This window comes from Myiozetetes cayanensis, unplaced genomic scaffold (assembly GCF_022539395.1).
Source record: "Myiozetetes cayanensis isolate MyiCay16 unplaced genomic scaffold, myiCay2020 scf16, whole genome shotgun sequence".
In the NCBI taxonomy this organism is placed as follows: Eukaryota; Metazoa; Chordata; class Aves; order Passeriformes; family Tyrannidae; genus Myiozetetes; species Myiozetetes cayanensis.
Window position 1 is genome coordinate 2876971 of NW_026087270.1, and position 18495 is coordinate 2895465.

Consider the following 18495-nt stretch of genomic DNA (forward strand, 5'->3'; position numbering starts at 1 on the left):
GCTCCCAAATGGCGCATTCCCGGCTCCTTAAAGGCGTGGGTGGGGGGCAAATGGCTCTTCTAAAGGCTGCGGGAGCGCTCCCAGCTCCGCCCTGCAAAGCACGTGGGAGCCCGGCTTTTGGCGTTCCGGTGTATAAAATGGGAAACGAAAGCCTTGGCATAACGTGTAAAAGCCTTTGTTACGGCGAACAACTTGAAAGAGAAGGTTCTACTGGAACCTACGGGAAATTAATACAATAAATCTTTGGAGTTTGGGAATGATTTCAGACTTAAAAATCTCCTTTGTAGTGGAGACACTTGTGAAATAGCGGTAATTCTTTGAAAATGCTGGTAGTTCTTTTAACTAATGCAGAGAGAACAGGAAAAAAAAGAAAAGAAGACCAGCTGTAGCACTGGAAGCAGGAATATGTATCCGTAAGGGAGAATAGAGGGATGGTGCTTGGGTGTTTAGGAATGGAATCAGGAGAGCTAAGGCACAGCTGGAGCTGAATGTGGCAAGGGATGTGAAGAATAATAATAATCACTCCTAGAGGTGTGTTGATTACCAAAGGAGGACTTCAGCAAATGCACACCCCCCCATCCATCAGAAAGGAGATCCAGTGGTAACCTTCATAGAAAAGGCTGACAGGGTTTCTTTGACATTTGACAATTATTTTGGCTCAGTTTCTGCTGGCAGTCACTCTTCTCCCATCTCTCAAGTCCCTGGACCTCAAGCTGGGGAAATAAAGTACCTTCCCTTGTAAGAGAAGAGCAAGTTCGAAACCACCTGAGAAACCTAAACACAGACAAGTCCTTGGGACGTGATGAGATGCATCCCAGGATTCCGAGGGAAATGGCAAGCCTGGGTCCTAAACCACTCCCCACTGTTATTTGCAAAGTCACGGCAGTCAGGCAAAGCCTCCAGCGACTGGAGAAAAGGAACATCTCACCCGACCCGAATGTTTGGAAGGAGGTATTTACTGTGTAATATACATAAAACACAGTGCTCTGCTTCCCTTGGGCTGTGTTCAGCAGGTTTACAAACCTCAACTGCAAAATGAACAACAATCTGGGCATGTTCTGAGACAGCAGACACACTTTTTTTTCCCAATCCAAATGAATACTACAAACCAATTTAATGGAAGTGTTGCAAATTTTAATTGAAACACAGAACAAAAAGCTGGAACAAAGCTTTCTGAACAACTTTATTGAGTAATCCCAAGTCATCACTCATTCTTCTTCCAGATGAAGAATTTACATCACTACTCCACTGATTCCACTTATTGCACAAAAAAAAGATAAATCCAACCAACCAAAAATCCAAACCAAAAAATTAACTAGCAGTCCTTCCTCTGAAGTTCTTAAATCTCAGATACATTTAGTAAAGTAGTTAAGAAGCAAAATGTGGGATGCTGGAATATGGAAGTGGGTGTTTCAAGGAGGAACATTATTCCCTTAAGTTGTGGATATCTTTTTGAAGCTAGCAATTTGAAGATTAAAAAAATATAATGATAAAAATAATGCACTTGATCTGAGAGAGGACTTTGTTTAAATTATCTCTACCTTTGGAAATTGTGAAGTTTTGTATAATTACTATTAGTAAAAAGAATTCAGGTATATCAAATATAAAAATGAACTTTATAATATTCTTTTTAAAATTGTCTTTTAGCTAATAAATCATTATATAAATACACATACATACACTGCTTTTCCCAAAAATGAAAGAGAGAATAGACTGAGAGATGTCAACAAATATGGAATGAGGGATTTCATTCATTTGTAGACACACATTGCACTTATCCAATGGGTAACTTTGGGAAGCATAGTAAAAGAATTCTTCAACTCAAAACATTCTTGTTCTGAACAAAATATATCCTTAAAATTTTCAGTGAGAAAAGGACCTTTGTGACCCAACAGTGGCACAACTGTTTCAAAGACTCAGAGAATTAGGTACACATAAATCAGACAACACGCACACACAGACAAAATTTCTCTGGCAGGACAGAGCAATATTTTCCTGACTATTTGGCAACAGTTAGAAGGCACCAAACCCACACTGAATATGTAGGTAAATAAAAATATTCTAGGTTTGAACCAAACACATATTACAGTTTGCTGTTGTAATCTGAACTATCACAGTTTATCATCACCGGATTAATATGCTTATATTTTGCTTGAATATTAACATAGACAGCATAATTGTAGATAGTTTTTATTACTATTCTGTGAAATATACTGCCCTCTTTCATGAGCTCTTCAATCTTCTTATCTGTTGACATGATTGCTTTCTTTTCTCCTGTATAATCTGGATCTTCTGGATATAACTCATCTCCTAGGGGTGGAAAAAAAAAGTTTTAGTTATAGACTACCAAATTTTATTTTTCAGCTTTTTCATTGAGTGACACTGGCAATTTTTAAATATTTATCAGGATGTGAAACTCACTGGAAATGTATTTTGCGATGCAAAAGTAAATTGCCTCTAAATGTCTTCAGATTTAAAAATAGAGCTATGAATTTCCAGAAGCATCTGTCAGTGAAACTGCAGTGCTCATTTGAGGTGTTGACTTAAATGTTCCAGAGCTCCTGATAGTATTAATATGCTATAATTGCAGCCTGGGGAGAGGGGAGTTTTATGTAACAGGTGGAAAACAGGACAAATGCTTCTTCCAGGGTACAAAGATAGGACTAAGAACAGAAGCTTTCCTTTGTTGATGGAAACAGTGTTTTGCCATATCAAGGCAAACTGTTCCTGTGCAAGACTCTTAATATACCCCAAATACAGAAAGTCTAGAGGTCAATTGTGACAAAAAAGAAGGAGAAAGCCTAACGAAAAGCAAACTGAAAAAGCAGAAAATAATAAATAGTACATGCAGCTTTTCTTAACGCTGCTTGTACATGATTATGAAATGAGAGAGACTTTAGGAGAGAGAGCAGGAGGAAGGTGACTTAATGTATGGTTTTAGTGCAGTGCCCTGTCACTGCAGTCGTGAGGACTGATAATGCAGCTGTGCTCGAGTCCCTTATCCTTACAAAGACAAATGGATAACTGAAGTAAAAGAGAATTCCCACTGAAAAGGACTAAACAGGAGGAGTTGTAATACATTCTTCAGATTAAAAAAATGCTAGAATTTCTTCATAAATAAACCTTATGACAACGGTGAGACAATGACGTTATGAGTAAGTAATAATTGTGCTGTCTGTGATCCCCTGGCTCGTCTCTGACAGCAGCCACTGTCACAACTGGAGCAAACAAGGAACCACATGGTACAAACTCGACCTAAAAGAGTGTTTTCCTTACAGATGGTTTATGTCATGTGGCTTGAGATGCTGTGTGTTTAGGAGAACTGTCAGGTGTTCCCTTACCTGGCAAGAGCTGGATTGAGCCATCAGAAGCAGTCAGCATCACCGGCATCCAGTGCTCACAGCCCTCCAGAGCTCGCTCAGAGCTGAACTTGTGTAACTCACTGAGGGAAGAGAAGTTGCAGAGCCTACAAAATTCATAGAACTGCGGTGGAGGAAACCATATTTCTTGAGACTTAAAGCGTTCTATGGCTTCTGGAGGTGATGACCACTGTAAGATGAAAACAACCCTTGAAACAGTAGTTTCATCAGCAGATAGAAAGTCTGAGTAACCTGAAAAATCACTAGTAAGGACGTCTTTACAGAAAAAGAGCTTGCAACATCTCCTGAACACAAAAAACCCCATATATAAACTATACCAAAATAACAACCAAGAAATTTTAAAAAATGAAAAATGTAAGCCATCTATAAAAGTTTGGCCTTTCTTTCCAATAAAAATAAATTTTTATTTTACACATAGACATGTTTATAAAACAATATTTGTTTTAGGGGACTGACTAAAAGTCTACTGAAACCAACAGAAAACATTCAACTCAGTGCCACCAGAGGCTGCTACTGATGCTCTGAGAATTAAAAGTGCCTCTAAACATCTGTTTCTTACACACATTGTTTTCAGAGCGTGAACACCCTCAATTCAAGCTTCTTCTGCATACTTAAACTATTGGGGATCTTGATTGCATCTCACATGGTGAATTTGGCAGTATAAATGTGCGCATAAGCATTTGCAGTACATTTATGCTGTTATTAGCAAAATTATAACAAACATGAACTCTTTTGAAGATGAGATCTTAAGTACTTCTAAATTTCTTTAGAAAATCTGTAAAAAAATTAAATATTGCACCATCAGTGATACTAAAATCGTTAGGTAAGCTTTTACAGAACTGTCTGGTTTCTCATCTACTTCTAACTTGCTATCAAACTTTTCAGAATTCTAGAAAAACTTAAGGACCCCAATGTACCCGACCATGAAAGAAGTTTCTTTATGAAGTTTGTTACTTTTACTCACTTAATAAAAAAAAAAATGTAAATACCCCAAAGCTTCAAATTTTTTAATAGACTATTTCAACAAGTTTGTATATTACTTAAAATATTCCAAGTAACTCCAGAAGACAAAAATTACTAGCATCTCTTGCAGCCCTGGAGTATACCTGTTCATCCCACACGGATGTCTCCCAGCATACTGTGTTATGGCCATGTGAGAACCCTCCCCTGCACGAGTGAACATATAAAAAGTGATACTTGTCATCAGCCTTTGAAAGAGACAGTAATTCAAGGTGAAAGTGATGTGACAGGACACGGATCCTGTGCTATAACATGTCAGGTAAAACGACCTTCACAGAACACCCTCTCCCAGCAGCAGCTCCAGCCGCACCCCGGTCAGGGGGCAGTGGCAGCTCCAGGGGTGCAGGGGAGAGGATTCCCTCCCTTCCCTTTCCTCATGTCTTAAGGGCGAGTTATCAGGATGGCTTTGATGCACTGTTCGATCTGTACTGTGAGGAGCCCTGAGGGACCGGGGGGGGCTCAGCCTGGAGAAAAGGAGGCTCAGGGGGGACCTTCTCGCTCTCTGCAACTCCCTGACAGGGGGGGGAAGCCGGGAGGGGGATCGGGCTCTGCTCCCAGGGAACTGGAAGCAATAGGACAGAGTCTTAGGCTGCGCCAGGGGAAGTTTGGATTGGCCATTTGGAAAGATTTCTTCACAGAAAGGGTGATTAAACACTGGAATGAGCTGCCCAGGGAGCGGTGGAGTCGCCGTCCCTGGAGGTGCTCAGGAAGGTCAGATGTAGCACTTAGTGCCAAGGTCTAGCTGACACGGTGGTGTTTGGTCAAAGGTTGGACTCGATGATCTCAGAGATCTTTTCCAGCCTAAATGGCTCTGTGATCCTGGGGGCAGGAGCGCCCGTGCCCATCGGAACACCCGCCCGGCCGCACCGTGCGGCATCCCCGCATCCCCATCCCCGCGGCGCGGGGGACCCTCTTACCAGCACGGCCGTCACCTCCTGGTCGTCCTGCGAGCCGTGGGGCGGCCGCTCCTCCAGGCAGCACAGGTAGAACGCCGTGTCATAGCGGCGGCCGCCGCGGCCCACGGGCGTCAGCCAGTTGCTCCACTCGTGCAGCGCCCAGATGTTGGGGGCGCAGCCCAGGTGCCGGCACAGCTGCAGGAAGCAGGACGGGTCCTCCTGCACCCGGCGCCGCCACCGCCCGAGCTCGGCGGCGGGCGGCAGGCGCTCTGCGGGCAGCGGCGGGGCCGGCCCGCGGCCCGGCACCAGCAGCAGGATCCCCGCCTCCTCGAAGGTCTCCCGGAGAGCGCAGATGCGGAAGGCGACTTCGCCCGGCAGCGGCGAGCCCAGGCGCTCCCGGTCGGTGGCGAACAGCGGGGCGCGGCCCCCGCCGGGCGGCGGCGGCTTCACGGCGCCCAGCCCGCAGCGCGGCGCGGCGGGCAGCACGGCCAGCCACTCGGCCGAGAAATCCGCCGCCTCCACCAGCCCGCCCGGGAACACGTGGGCGCCGGGCATGAAGCCGCTGCGGGCGCTCCGCCGCAGCAGCAGCAGCTCATAGTCGGAGCGGCCGGGCGGGCAGCGCGGCGGGCGCGCCGCCAGCAGCAGCGTGGCCGCCTCCCGCCAGTGCCGCAGCCGCGGGTTCATCTCGGCCGGGCCGAGGGAGCGGGGGCTGCCGGGCGGCACCGCCGCCTGCGCTCCCGGAGGAGCCACTGCAGCCGCGGGAGCGGGGCGGGACCGCGCCGGGGGAGGGATGGAGGAGGCGGGCCGGCGGCAGGGATGCCTCAGCCCACGCCAGCCCTAAGCCGGTAAGTTAGCGTGTGTCCTCAGAGGGCGAAAGCTTAAGGAAACGCGGGGGGTTTAAGGCAGAGCGGCCGAGAGGAGCGAGGACGTATGGATGGCTTTCGGTGCGCTTGGGAGACACGGCTTGGGATGTCCCGCGCGTCCCGAGCGTGTTCACAGCGCGACGAGTGTAAACGCTGACCTTCCCCGGAGCCCACGCTCTTCCCGAGTGCCCGCGGAGGGGCTGTGGTCGCAGCCCCAGGAGTCAGCCCCGGGTCAGAAACCAAGGGCTCGGATTTGTAATCGTAATACCGCTGCTGACCCGCCAGCTGGCCTCGCAGAAATCTCCTTATCTCAATTCCATAGCAAGCCATGCTGATAACAAAAGTCATTTTAGGTCTGTAATTAAACGTAATATGCACTAAGTTGTTTGAATATGTTCTAGTAGGCTTCAGCGGGGAGGACTGTGTAGAGTTTTAGTTAATGATTATACAGAGCTCTTCTGTTTTGAGGTTTTTAAGTACCTTGTTACCTGAAAAACATATATTCAGGCAAGATAGCAAAGCCAGGAAAAAGCCCTTTGAACCTTTAGGAAATGTTTTATTTTTGTTAATTTAACTCTTTTTCTTAATTTGTAAGGATTTTAAGGAGAAGAAAGCTGATAATAGAGGTTGAGAAATGTAAGAATGGTGTTTGCATGTAACACGGAGAATCCTCCTCCTATCCATAATCCTTCTCTTGCGAGGTTTGCATTTGGCAAATACCCACATACCTGTACATGCTTCTGACAGCTTCTCCATTTGATTTTGTATATGAGCATGTACTTGATGCCTGTGAGATGTGTGTCACCGGAACTGAAAGGATGTTTAGAAGCAACTGAATCAGTGGGATGCTGGAATATGTCAATTGACAAACCCAAAATTGAACTTGAGGTGTACCCAGACACAGCTGGGCAATAAATTCACCCTGCTGCCAGGCTGCTGATGTTGCTAAAACATATAGCCAGACAATATACAAGCCTGCCCTCCCTCTCCTTCTCTTGCTCATCACCGAATATACAAGCAAAACCAATAACATCTTGTAACTTGTGTGTCCCTTTTTCATACTAACTTAATCCTTATTGCTTATCTGTGATTACCGTCTTAGCAATGGAATCACTAGGCCCACCAGTGTGCCTGTTTACTACTGGAAGGTGTTTTGAACCTAAAATCATTACATTCTCCTTGTATTTGTTTGCCTTTTGCACTCTTAGTGTAGTTAACTATTTTACTGTGTTAAGTATACATCTTGTTAGGGATGTGCTTTGCCTTAAAGCTGCTTTACTAGTGAAATATTAATAAACTACTGAGATTTTTCAAGATTTAACGTCCAATGAGCTTGATGGCTGATCAAAAAGATTTAGGGTCCATTAAGTCCGATCATTTCAGCATAAAGGCATTTTAAGAAGGAAGTACTCATGTAGCAGTAATGAACAGTGTCACTTTCAAATCAGCCGTCATGCCAGTACATACACAAAACTGTCTTAGTATGGCAAAAATGCAATGTCTGATAGCCCTGGAATACATCTAGGAAAATCTGATACTGGAGAATGGGAGTGATTATTAAATACATATGTTAAGTTACTAAGTGAAATAGTTTTTTGTGATTTTTTTTTATTTTTATCTAGGACAGTCTAAAGTCTCACAAGTTCTAGTATGCAAAGCAGGAATATCCTGGCAAACAAGTCATAGAATCATAGAATGGTTGGGTTGGAAGGGACCATAAAGCCCATCTCATTCCAGCCCCCTGCCATGGTCTGGGACACCTTCCACTATCCCAGGTTGCTCCAAGCCCCATCCAGCCTGGCCTTGGACACTTCCAGGGATGGGGCACCCACAGCTTCTCTGGGCAACCTGTGCCAGGGCCTCACCAACCTCACAAGGAAGAATTTGTCAATAGTCTCTCTCCATCTTCCTTGCAGGCTCCCTTCAGGCACTGCAAGGCCACAATTAGGTCACCCCAAAGCTTCTCTTTTCCAGGCTGAACAATCCCAATTCTCTCAGCCTTTCCTTGCAGGAGAGGTGCTCCATCCTTCTGCTCAACGTGGTGGCCCATTCCTCTGTTTTCATTGGTATCCCCTGGTATCAAATCTCACGGGTCTGATTTCATAGGCATTCGTGCAGGGGAGTGAAAGTGGAATGTGTGGCTGCACGTAGGCTGCTGTTTGCAAACTCAGACACAGAGAGAACACCAGGGCTGTCAGCAGAGCTGCAGTGCTGTGCTTACAGCATTGTTCAGGACTGTGCTCAGCATCTGAAGCAGTCCTTTGGGCACAAAGATAGCGAGTGCAAGTTAAGGCAAACATTCTTCCCTACTCCAGTTACTTCTGTACAAATTGTGAATAAATGTCAAATCTAGGAAATGCAGATTTATGATTATTACCACCGTTATGAAGAGTGACTAGAAAGAAAATAAAAAATACAGCGACCTTCATACCAAATTGCATTCCAACAAATAAAGCAGATGAGAAAACTGGGTTACAGATAGTATTAACAACTGGAAATGTTCTATTTGCAACAGACGCATAATGGATTACGTGTCTTATGGAGACGGAAATTATGGTCCTAATTCTGCAGCTTTTAATTACATGAATAGTATTCACACATGTAATTTCTCGCCAGACTGAGTAGCGATGCCTTATAATATGAGGAGTGATTTGGAGCACTCCCTCTAGGACCCAGAATTCAAATGTGTATTTATAACTCAAGTTACACCTGCAATTAGCATATTAGATTAAGTTGCTAAGGGAGTATCATGTTTGGTGTCTCTGGTAGTCCTCACTTATCAGTCACTTTATACAGTATAAATAGTTAAATATTTTCTTTTGTCTTTTCTCGTTGCCCTCTTTCTTGTTTTTTCTCCCCAAGGTTTATGCTATTTATGTGTAGATTCTTCTGGATCATACAAAGAAATTGCCCTTGAATTTTCTTTCCCTAAGACAGTTATGGATGGCTGTAAGATCTGATGTTTAATGTTCTTACAAAAAAACCCCATGATTTTTAAAGTCTATGTAATTCCTTAGTGCTGTGACACATCAATGAGTTCAACTGTATATGTTCTTTGAACATTTGTGTGTTAGAGACAGACCTGAGTGTAGACTCCAGTGATAATTTAAAGCACAGGGAAAAATTATCAAAATAACAGACCATATTTATATTATGATTGTGACTTCCTTTTCTGTACAGTTGAATTAGAACTAGCTTTGAGAGGATTTGTTTGTTTGATTGATTTGGTGGAGATGTTATTATTAAGTACATGATAAATAATGCCAGGCAATACAATGTAAATAAAACATACAACTCAAGCAAAGAAATCAAACAAACAAACCAAAGAATCCTCCCTGTGGAGGCTCAAAAAGTCAATTTCTGTCACTTTGGGAAAACCATAGTAGATATTGTGGCAAATTACTGGAACTGGGCAATAAACAAAGCTGCATTTGCTAACTGGCCTCTGTGGGTGGCAGAATTTCAGAGATGCTGTGACTGAATTTACATTTGCCTACATGGCTTTCAGTCACATTGCTTCCAGCATGAATCCCTTGTGCTTGGCTGGCTGAGGAGATCCACAGTAGCCTAGACAGTGGTTAAATGCTGTGTGACTTTTCACCTTTCCACAGGTTTCATCATTGGTAGCTGATGAAGCTGCATCCCAGCAGCAAGCCATCAGGATGGATGATGGAATCCAGCCTTGTGGAACCGCCTTTCTCCAGAAAAAAAATTCCCTTGTAGTGTGAGACTGAGAGAGAAAAAAGGATTAACTTTTGTAAAATTGGCATCAATGTGTAGCAAATCAAAATAATTTTACCCTTACTCTGTACTGAATTAATCAAAGAATGGATGGTCAGTTCCACTCAGGGATATTTTATATTCTTTGTCCCACTGGGCATAAGATACTCCCTCTTTTTATAGAGAAGCTGTAGCTTAATGTTGAGGTGCTGTTGGATTTAACAAAAAGCAAACTTCGCTAACATATTTACTACATACATCCATCTCTTTCCTTTTTTTGTCCTTCTGTTAACACATGCAGATAATTTTATGCAAAAGGCATTCTTTTCTAATCCCACTTTTGTTGTACATTTAACCATAGCAAATGCTGCTCACGTATAGACTGCTATTTTGTCCAGATCTCTTCCTGCATTAAAAGACTTATATAATCGTATTGAGAGAAAGCACTTAGAGATCTGTAATCCACTGGTCTTACTGGATGACTTTTTACATAATGAAAATCTGTGAAGGGTAAATATGTTGACTAGGAGTTCCATTAGCACTTAAATAGAAGGTATTTCTGGAAGGTGTACATAAACAACACGAAGCTTCCAAGAGAAGGAAAAGCAAGTCCATAACCAGCTCTCTTGGACTATAAACAATAAGCACATGTTTAATAATACATGATAATTACATCAGTCATTTAGTCCAGTTTTAAATAATTGCATTACTGTAAAAAATACTGTCATATTTACGTGAAGAATTGTGAATCTAATTTTATTTTCATAGTGCAGAAGTTTGATGTTACATTGTTTCCCACATAAGGAGAATCACTTTAATTATAGTTCTGTCTTTCTTTGGTTAGTAAAGTGAAAAACAATGTAAAGAGTTTTTATGGTGATAGACTGGAAATCCTGGAATGAAATTACAATTTTTTGCATTTAACAGACTCACTTCTGATAGTGTGATACAACTGTTGATCATTGTTGCTATCAATACTGCAGGACCAAATTTCACGCTCCTTAGGTTGTCTATATTTTTTGCTAAATTAAATGCCAGCTTTGCTGGCTGAAAGGGACAATTTGGATCCTAACACAAGGAGAATTTAATCCGTTGTTCTGGTCTAATACGTTCCCTGGTTTTCAATTGTCCAAGCCAATGGTTCTGTACTTACCACTGAACAAGTAGTGCTGAAGGCAGTGTCATCTGTTAGCCTGAATGTTATTGTAGCTGTTTCCTAAGGCAGAGGTTTCCTGACTTTTCACACTGCTGATTCTCTTGCACTATAAATTAAGCTACATCACTACATTCAACTTTATGAGCTTGAGAAGGGTGTGTTTATGTTAAGAAAACTGTTAATGAGAGGGTTTAGTACTGTTTCGTTACTGTGGCTGAAATAGGAACTTGAGTTTTTAAGAGCTTACTGACAAGCTGTACTAATATTCCAGATTTTCGTAGAAACAGAGAATAGTTTGGGTTGGAGGGGACCTTAAAGATCTCATTCCACCCCCTGCCATGGGCAAGGGACACCTTCCACTAGATCAGGTTGCTCCAAACCATGACCTAGTAACCACAGCAGTGTTGGATCAAGGGTTGGACGTGATGATCTCAGAGGTCTTTTCCAGGCCGGTTGATTCTATGAATCTAAGCCCTGTCCAACCTGACCTTAAACACTCCAGGGATGGGGCAGCCACAGCTTCTGTGGGCAGCCTGTGCCAGGCCCTCACAGGGAAGAATTTTTTCCTAATATCCCATCTAACCCTACTCTGTGTCAGTGTGAAGCCATTCCCCCTTGTCCTGTCACTCCAGGCCCTTGTACGTAGTGTGTCTTCATCTTCCTTGCCCTTCAGGCACTGAAAAGCCGCAATTAGGTCACCCCGGAGCCTTCCCTTTTCCAGGCTGAACCAATCCCAATTCTCTCAGCTTTCCTCATAGCAGAGCTGCTCTATTCCTTTGATCCTGGGATCCCTCTGATCCTCTGGACTCAGTCCAACAGGTTTGGTTTGGTTTGAATTACTGCTGCAAGCCAACCAGTAAGTTATAAGGAAGTACTTTATTTTTAAATAAATAGTGACAGTAACAGGTTTGCATTATTCAAAGTGTAGAAAATACCACCCATGCACAGGCAAAACCAGTAGAATTCAAGTCAGGAATAAGATTTCAGTATACAGCAAATTTAATGTGTGTATCCTGTGAATAAAGACGAACTGAAGTAGATCAACACTGAAATTAAGGAATAACCATCTTCTTTTGTACTACAATTCCCATTGATCAGCATCAGAATATGTGTTCTTTCATCATGCTCTTAGAGTATTTTGAAGTACCAGTTCGCATTTTTCACTCACAAAATAGCATTTCCAGTCTCCTTCCCGTTGCATTCTGGTAGGAGGAAAAAACTAAGACTGCAAATCTACATCTCTATATCTTAATTTATAAGAAGCCTCAGTAGTTTTGGGCAATGGTGGTTTCATTTGTTTTGGTTTTGTGCACTGTTGTGCCAGAACTCTGTCACACAAACGAACATTTGTATCAAGTGTAGGAGATGAGTGGCAGGAACATTATCAATGTAGGCAGTGCCAATTTTCTCTTAGAATTCTATTCAGATAGCTTAAATACAATATAGATTTTTAGGAACAAACTAATGATGAATAAATCTGCATCTGGCTTTGTCTTATGATTTGAAAATTCATTTTCTGAGGCCCGTCCTTTAAGTACTAATTGTGTGCATATTCATAGTAAAGCAAGACATTTATAGGCCACTTGTATGAATTTGAGTCCTGTAGGAAAAAGTCAAAATTAAAAAAAAATGCAATGGACTGACAACTTCCAATTTACCAGCTCACTGAAGTTTGCTTTAGGGGATGACATTCCCTATTCTTAATAATTCTTCCGCACAACTAACCATGGATAAACTGTTTATCTATGGCTAAGTGTGGAGGAGATACCGAGATAGAAGATAATGAATGCTGTCAGTGTTACCATTTATTCATCCACCAGAAACCACATGTGCATTACTTGGGCTTTGAAAACATGTGGTTAAATGATCTGATTTCACAAGGTACATGGAGTTTTCGAGCAGCACAGAGTAGAGTCCAACTGCTTATCCACCTTCCTGTGAACTAAGTAAAAGGAGAGTGCAAAGAGTGGAAATACTCGAGGTCCTTAGTGATTAGTGGTGGCAATCCTGCAGCTTTTGCTGCATTTTCCTTAAATATGTTTACTCAATGTGATTGTGAAGGAGATCATCTCATGTAAATGAACACACAGGGATTACACCTTGTCTAGGCAGGCTGGAACTGTAGCACCAATACAGACTTGACTTTGTTAGAAAGCAGTCAGGGATCTCTATGAACATAGATTAGCTACATATAAAACATATCCTGTGGAATGAGTGAAACGTGACCAGAATGTGGAGTTGTCTTCTAACACTGTGAATTTCCAAGAGAACGGAATTAGAATGGATCAGTGTGCAGAATTCACATTATCCTTCAACATAAGTATAGTCTACAGCTTTTAATTCAGGCCTCTGCTTACTATTTTTTTCTCATCTACAGGTGACCAGATTCAAATACACTTTTTTCGTCAAATCCAGTTCTCCTAAGTTTTAAAAAATAAATTGTTTGCTGCAGTTTTTCAAAGTATGTTTAGTTGTTAACTCAAAAAGATTAGGTGTTTATATGAGTGTTGTCAGTTTTATTTAACAAGCATGAAGACTGTTGTCTAGTAACTTCACAGAACATGTCTGATTATTATTTTGATAATATGTCCATAATAAGCAATGAAGAACAACTTATTAAACCCCCAATATTATGGGGTCTTTATATTTGGCTGTGGAGTGCCTCATACACCTATGGCACTGTCGTGCATGGACCAAGCATTCCTGAACGGACAGTGAGTGTTCACAGTAATAGAAGTTACTTCCATAAGTTATCTAATAAATACCATAACACAGAGTCCTTCTACAAAACATTATGAAGCTTCTCTACAAAGTTAGTGTCTGTCCCCTCAACTTTACATTTAAATGTTGACAATTTTATAGGGAAGCTCTGGAAAGTTTTATGCTGTTGTTGCATTTATCTCTCAAAATTGCAGCGTTTCAAATGGGATCAATCCTAGAGGCTTCCTTCTCCCAGATGATTAATCAGACACGAATGAGATTGGAAACTGAGACACATTTTTAGCTTTGTCTAGATTTCTGCAAAGAATTTGGGAGCTTGCAGAAATGTGACAGTATCCATACAAGCATCAGTCCCTGCCTGTCAACAGGAGAGGGGATCCTGTTGGAAAGGTGTGCTTTAACTCAAATCTGATTTTTGTTTGCTAAAATCTATTTTTAAACGTTACTGTATCTGCTCTGGGTACATTCATTGCTCCTGTTTTCATAGTTAATTAATTGTAAAGTGCAAACTGCTGCTACAGAAAGAAAAATTCGAACTAGTGGCAAGAATCAGCCTTTCTGCAGGGAAAGATAAAATTGTGGTAAATTTGAATGAGAACCACGAAGCTTGCTAGTATTTTTCTGAATATGCAGCTCTCCCTTTTTTCTCTCTGGATTTGGAAAGCGATTAGTCATTCACATGTGCTGTGCCAATTCATGCAACTGGGTTCTGTACAATCCAGTCTAAATCAACAAGTTTGTTACAGTATGTGGTATCAAACATTGCTTGTTCTGTTTTCTCCCCCCTCCCCAACCATTAACTTATCAAAATCAGAGGTTGATCACATTCTTTTATTGGGGTTTTCATCCTTACCCCTTTCTTCCACTGAAACAATAGTTTTGTGTATTTGATGGGAAGGAAAAAAAAGTATTCTATCCACTTGGTCAGACAAAACACCCGTGTTAATCTCCAAGTTTGTCTTACTTTCGAATACTGTAAACAGTGACCAGCAGCAAACACCAGAGCCTAGTGAAACAACAAAAAATACAGGCTTCTGAGAACAGTGATCTATTAATAGCAGACAAATCCCTGTTACAGCCAGTAGTGATAATACCCTGATACTTCAGTTAACTGTTACAAGTCCAGCAAATGAAGACCTCCTACTCTGCAGGCTGATTTGCATCCCTTTTCTTCAAAAAGCATGAAGAAGCAAATCGTGCATCTTAGGATATTGAGAGGTGAAAAGTTCTACCTTGTTCTTTCCAGCGCTCGGTTTAAATTCTCACCTCATCCAAGTGACACATTTTGAAATTCAAGGTGAGGCATGAAACACTCCAAGCAGACCTGGAGGGGGTCGCTCCCGTCGGAGCTTGCACCACCCTAAGACAGTTTAACCACACACACTGCCAGGACTATGGCGATAATGAGCACAGCAGAGAAAACAATCCCAGCTAGAACCTTGCTGATATCGCAGAAGGATTTATTTTCCTCCACAGAGATCATGCCAATAGAAGAAGCGCCTACGCTGATGGTGGATTTTAGTTCAGCCCCTGGGTCTTGCTTAGCCTCCACTGTCCACTGGGGGACATTGACCTTCATTTCCATCTCGTACATCATCTCTCCTACCTGGTTGATTTCGTTCTCGAGGTCTTTCAAATCCATCACGTCTATGTTGCGCTCGGCCTCGTATTTCATGTTCTGGACGCTCATGGCTCTGGCGGCCACGCCAGAGGTCCCCCCGCTCATTCCCGTCTGGATGAGGTGCTTTTTGGGGACGTTTAGCGGGAACTCGTGGCCCAGCTCCAGGGCTCTCCTCATGTCGATCTCCAGGATCTCTAGGCACGTGGAGAAAATCACCCATAGCCTCTCGAACTCGGCTTTATCTTCCTTACTCACGGTTTTGTCTTTCAGGACCGTGGTCAGCTTGTTCCTGTTGGCCACCGCCAGCTCCTGGGCTTTCTGCCGGGTTTTCTTGAGCTCCTCCCGCAGGTTCTGGGAGTCCGAGGTGCCGCCGATGGTCAGCACCATGTGGCGGTAGCAGGCGGTCACCTTGTTGAGCGCGTCCAGCAGCGCCTTGCACTCCTCCTTCACCATGGTCGCGGTGCGCCCGGGGCCGCCCCCGCCCGGCTGCCGCCCCGACTACCCAGTGCCGGGCCGCGGGCGCTGCCCGAGCCGGGCGCTACCAGCGCACATGGCAAGCGGTGCTTTCGGGCAGTTCCTGCATCCAGCGCCCTCTCCCCGGGCCGGTCAGGCGGTGGCGGGAGCGCGGTCGGGCCGCGGGGAGCCCCGCCGGGCGGGCGGCATCGCCCCCGCCTCCCGCAGCGCTCCCGGGGCGGCGCGTCCCGCACCGCGCTGGAGCGGGGCGCTGCTCTCTGAAAAGTGCCAGGCGCGCGGGAGGGAAGGAAGAGAAAAGATGTATAAGAAATAAAACCAGCGGAGGCTAAAGCTCCGGGAAGCGACAGCCGAGCAGCTGACAGTCCCCGCCGCCGACACTTAACCAGCCCCAGCTGGGCGCCCCGCGGTCACATGGCGGGGAGCGCCCGGCCCGGCCCTATAAGCCCTCGCAGGCTCCGCCTCCGCAGGCAGCGACCCCGCGGCGTTCCCGGCTCCTCGCTCGTTCCCTCCCGCCGCCGCCCGGCCATTGGCTTCGTGCGGCCGCGCCGGGCCCGCCCTGGACCCCGGTAGGGCTCTGCCGGGGCGGCGAGGGGAGGCGGGCGCGGGGGCTGCGCGGTTGGGGCGGAGGGAGGCGGCGGTGCCGGTGTGAGCAGCGCTCCCGCCCCGGGGCTGCCGCGCAGTGACCGCGAGGCTGCGGGACCCGCTCCGGGGACCCGCCCGCCGGGCTGGGACCATCGGGGCGCTCCTGGCCCGCCGTGCTGCGCTGCGGGAGCCGCTCGGCCCCGGCCTGGGCAACGCGGCGGGCGGGGCGGTGCCGGCCCGGCCTTTGCCCGGAGCGCCGGCGGGGTCGGGCCGTGCGGGCGGACACACGCGTGTCCCCGGTCAGTGCTCCCGCGGCGGGGTCGGGCACAACCCGTGTTAACCCCCGAGCCCGGCTGTGTGCGCTGTGCAGGGCGGGCTGGTCCCGCCGGGCCCCCCCCGTGTCCCGCGGGCGCTCCGGGGCCCGGCCGGGGACGGAGCCGCCACCTGTGAGCGGGGCAGGGGAAGGGCCGGTGTGCGACCCGGGGCGCCCGCGCTTGGTTCAAGCGAAGCACATCAGAGAGCGCAGGAAACACAGCTGTTGTCGGCAGCAGAAGTGATGCTCGGCCGCTGCCCTTGGCAGCGCTGCGGTTCCGCTCGGGGAGCGGCGATGGGCGCTAGGCCGTGCCTGTGTGTGCGTCTGCGGGGACACGGTTGGTGGTGTGGAGTGCCACTTGGTGAACTCAGCTGTGTTGTCTCCAGCACGCAGTGTGCCTGCTGGAGTGACTGCTGGAGAGCTTGCTGCTAAACGTACCTTAGCGTTTGTTGGTAGCACAGTGGTTTTCTGATGCTTGCCAAAGCTGTGAAGCCATACTCCTGTGAGAGGGGAGCTTGACCCTTTCCCTTATCACTAGCCCTGCAGTGCAGTGTGTGTTATGAGCAAGATAATTTGCTGTGAGGAGCAGAGTCCAGGAAGACTGACTTCCTGCTGCTGAACACAACCTGAAGAATCTTGTCTAGACTACGTTCGTCCTCCTATATCTTGGTAAATTGGACTTCACTGACTGTTTTTTATTTTACTTTTTTTAATTCATATTTTGTTCTGCTTTAATTTTGGCCCTAGTTCAAAGCCATGTGCAGGTCGTTACCTGTGGAAGAAACCACTTTTTAACTTCTGTAGACTGCCAAATTGTTACTGACTAAACTGAGTAGCACCCTCCCAATTTGTGTGTTGGTAGCCTCGAAGAAACAAATCAGTCATGCCTGTTTCCTTCTAGGCATAAAGAAACACGGGATGATTTTGACCTGATTGTAAGTGAAGTCTTATAATTGCTTAATCATTGTCAGGTGGAAAAAGGATTAGCTCTGGGTTTGAATCTGGAGTCCTGTGTGGCATAAGTGTTAAGCTTATTGCTGACTAAACTGTGCATATTTGTGTGTGTCTGTAGTAGCTGTGTTTAAAGTTTGCCACATGGCACTGAAGTGGCACGTGAGAATCCTGGAGCTGCTTCTCTGCAAGCTTGTCTGGGAAGGGGAGGGAGGGAGTATTAGTTCAGAAACATGTGACTACTTAAACTTGAAGGTAGTAGTAGTTATGATATGTATCAGGTGCAGGTAAGGTAATGCTTAAGTGCATCTTCAGGTGTGTCATGTGGAAGAAAGTCATTATATTAGTTCTAAATTAAGTTCAGCTGCGTGCAGTTATAGGATTTGCTTGGATTGTGGAAAACCTTAAAATTCAGTTGTAGTTTGTTAGGTGTGATATTCTGAAAACCCAAATCTTGATACTGCTATCAAACAAGATGTTGACTAGCTAAAATACTGTCCTGAGAAAACTTTTAGGATGGAGTAAAATCGTTAGAACTGACTTAGGAAGCAGCCTAATGAGTAGGAGGAGAAAGGTATTTCCTTGTTCTGTGCCAAGGCTTTCTTGCAATAGATGTAAATGAATATATTCATATGAAGTACCCGTAAAAACGTCTGCAAAATATTCTGTGGTGCTTCTTGATACATCACTAATTAAATGTTACATCCTCATTTCAATAGAGTAGAAATTTAGGTAAATGCAAGTTTATTTTGTTTAAATGATTGGTAAGTCTTCTCTGAGGGACTTGCTTTTTCAAAT

General features: G+C 44.9%; 3 protein-coding genes across 7 annotated transcripts in view; 1 reads left to right on the forward strand and 2 right to left on the reverse strand.

The window, feature by feature from the left end:
- Nucleotides 1–1159: 1159 nt before the first annotated feature.
- On the reverse strand, nucleotides 1160–5995 carry NUDT19 (nudix hydrolase 19). The gene is made up of 3 exons (XM_050311085.1): nucleotides 5318–5995; nucleotides 3342–3549; nucleotides 1160–2310 (listed from the first exon to the last, which is right to left on the reverse strand). Exons 1-3 carry the CDS (start codon nucleotides 5978–5980, stop codon nucleotides 2084–2086), a joined length of 1098 nt encoding a protein of 365 aa, XP_050167042.1. The 5' UTR covers nucleotides 5981–5995; the 3' UTR covers nucleotides 1160–2083.
- Nucleotides 5982–18495, forward strand: part of ANKRD27 (ankyrin repeat domain 27) — a 52980-nt gene continuing 40466 nt past the window's right edge. The window contains exon 1 of one of the 4 annotated variants that reach the window (XM_050311081.1): nucleotides 5982–6141. The gene's annotated coding sequence lies outside the window, so the exon portion shown is untranslated. Of the gene's footprint in view, nucleotides 6142–16178; nucleotides 16418–16942; nucleotides 17416–18495 lie in introns of those variants that run through there. The other 3 variants (XM_050311084.1, XM_050311080.1, XM_050311083.1) reach the window with 3 other exon arrangements.
- Nucleotides 11893–16299, reverse strand: RGS9BP (regulator of G protein signaling 9 binding protein). 2 transcript variants are annotated; one of them, XM_050311088.1, is made up of 2 exons: nucleotides 15363–16299; nucleotides 11893–14762 (listed from the first exon to the last, which is right to left on the reverse strand). In XM_050311088.1, exons 1-2 carry the CDS (start codon nucleotides 15828–15830, stop codon nucleotides 14553–14555), a joined length of 678 nt encoding a protein of 225 aa, XP_050167045.1. In that variant the 5' UTR covers nucleotides 15831–16299; the 3' UTR covers nucleotides 11893–14552. The 2 variants fall into 2 exon arrangements, with proteins under 2 accessions (XP_050167045.1, XP_050167043.1); XM_050311086.1 differs by having other exon boundaries at nucleotides 14621–16288.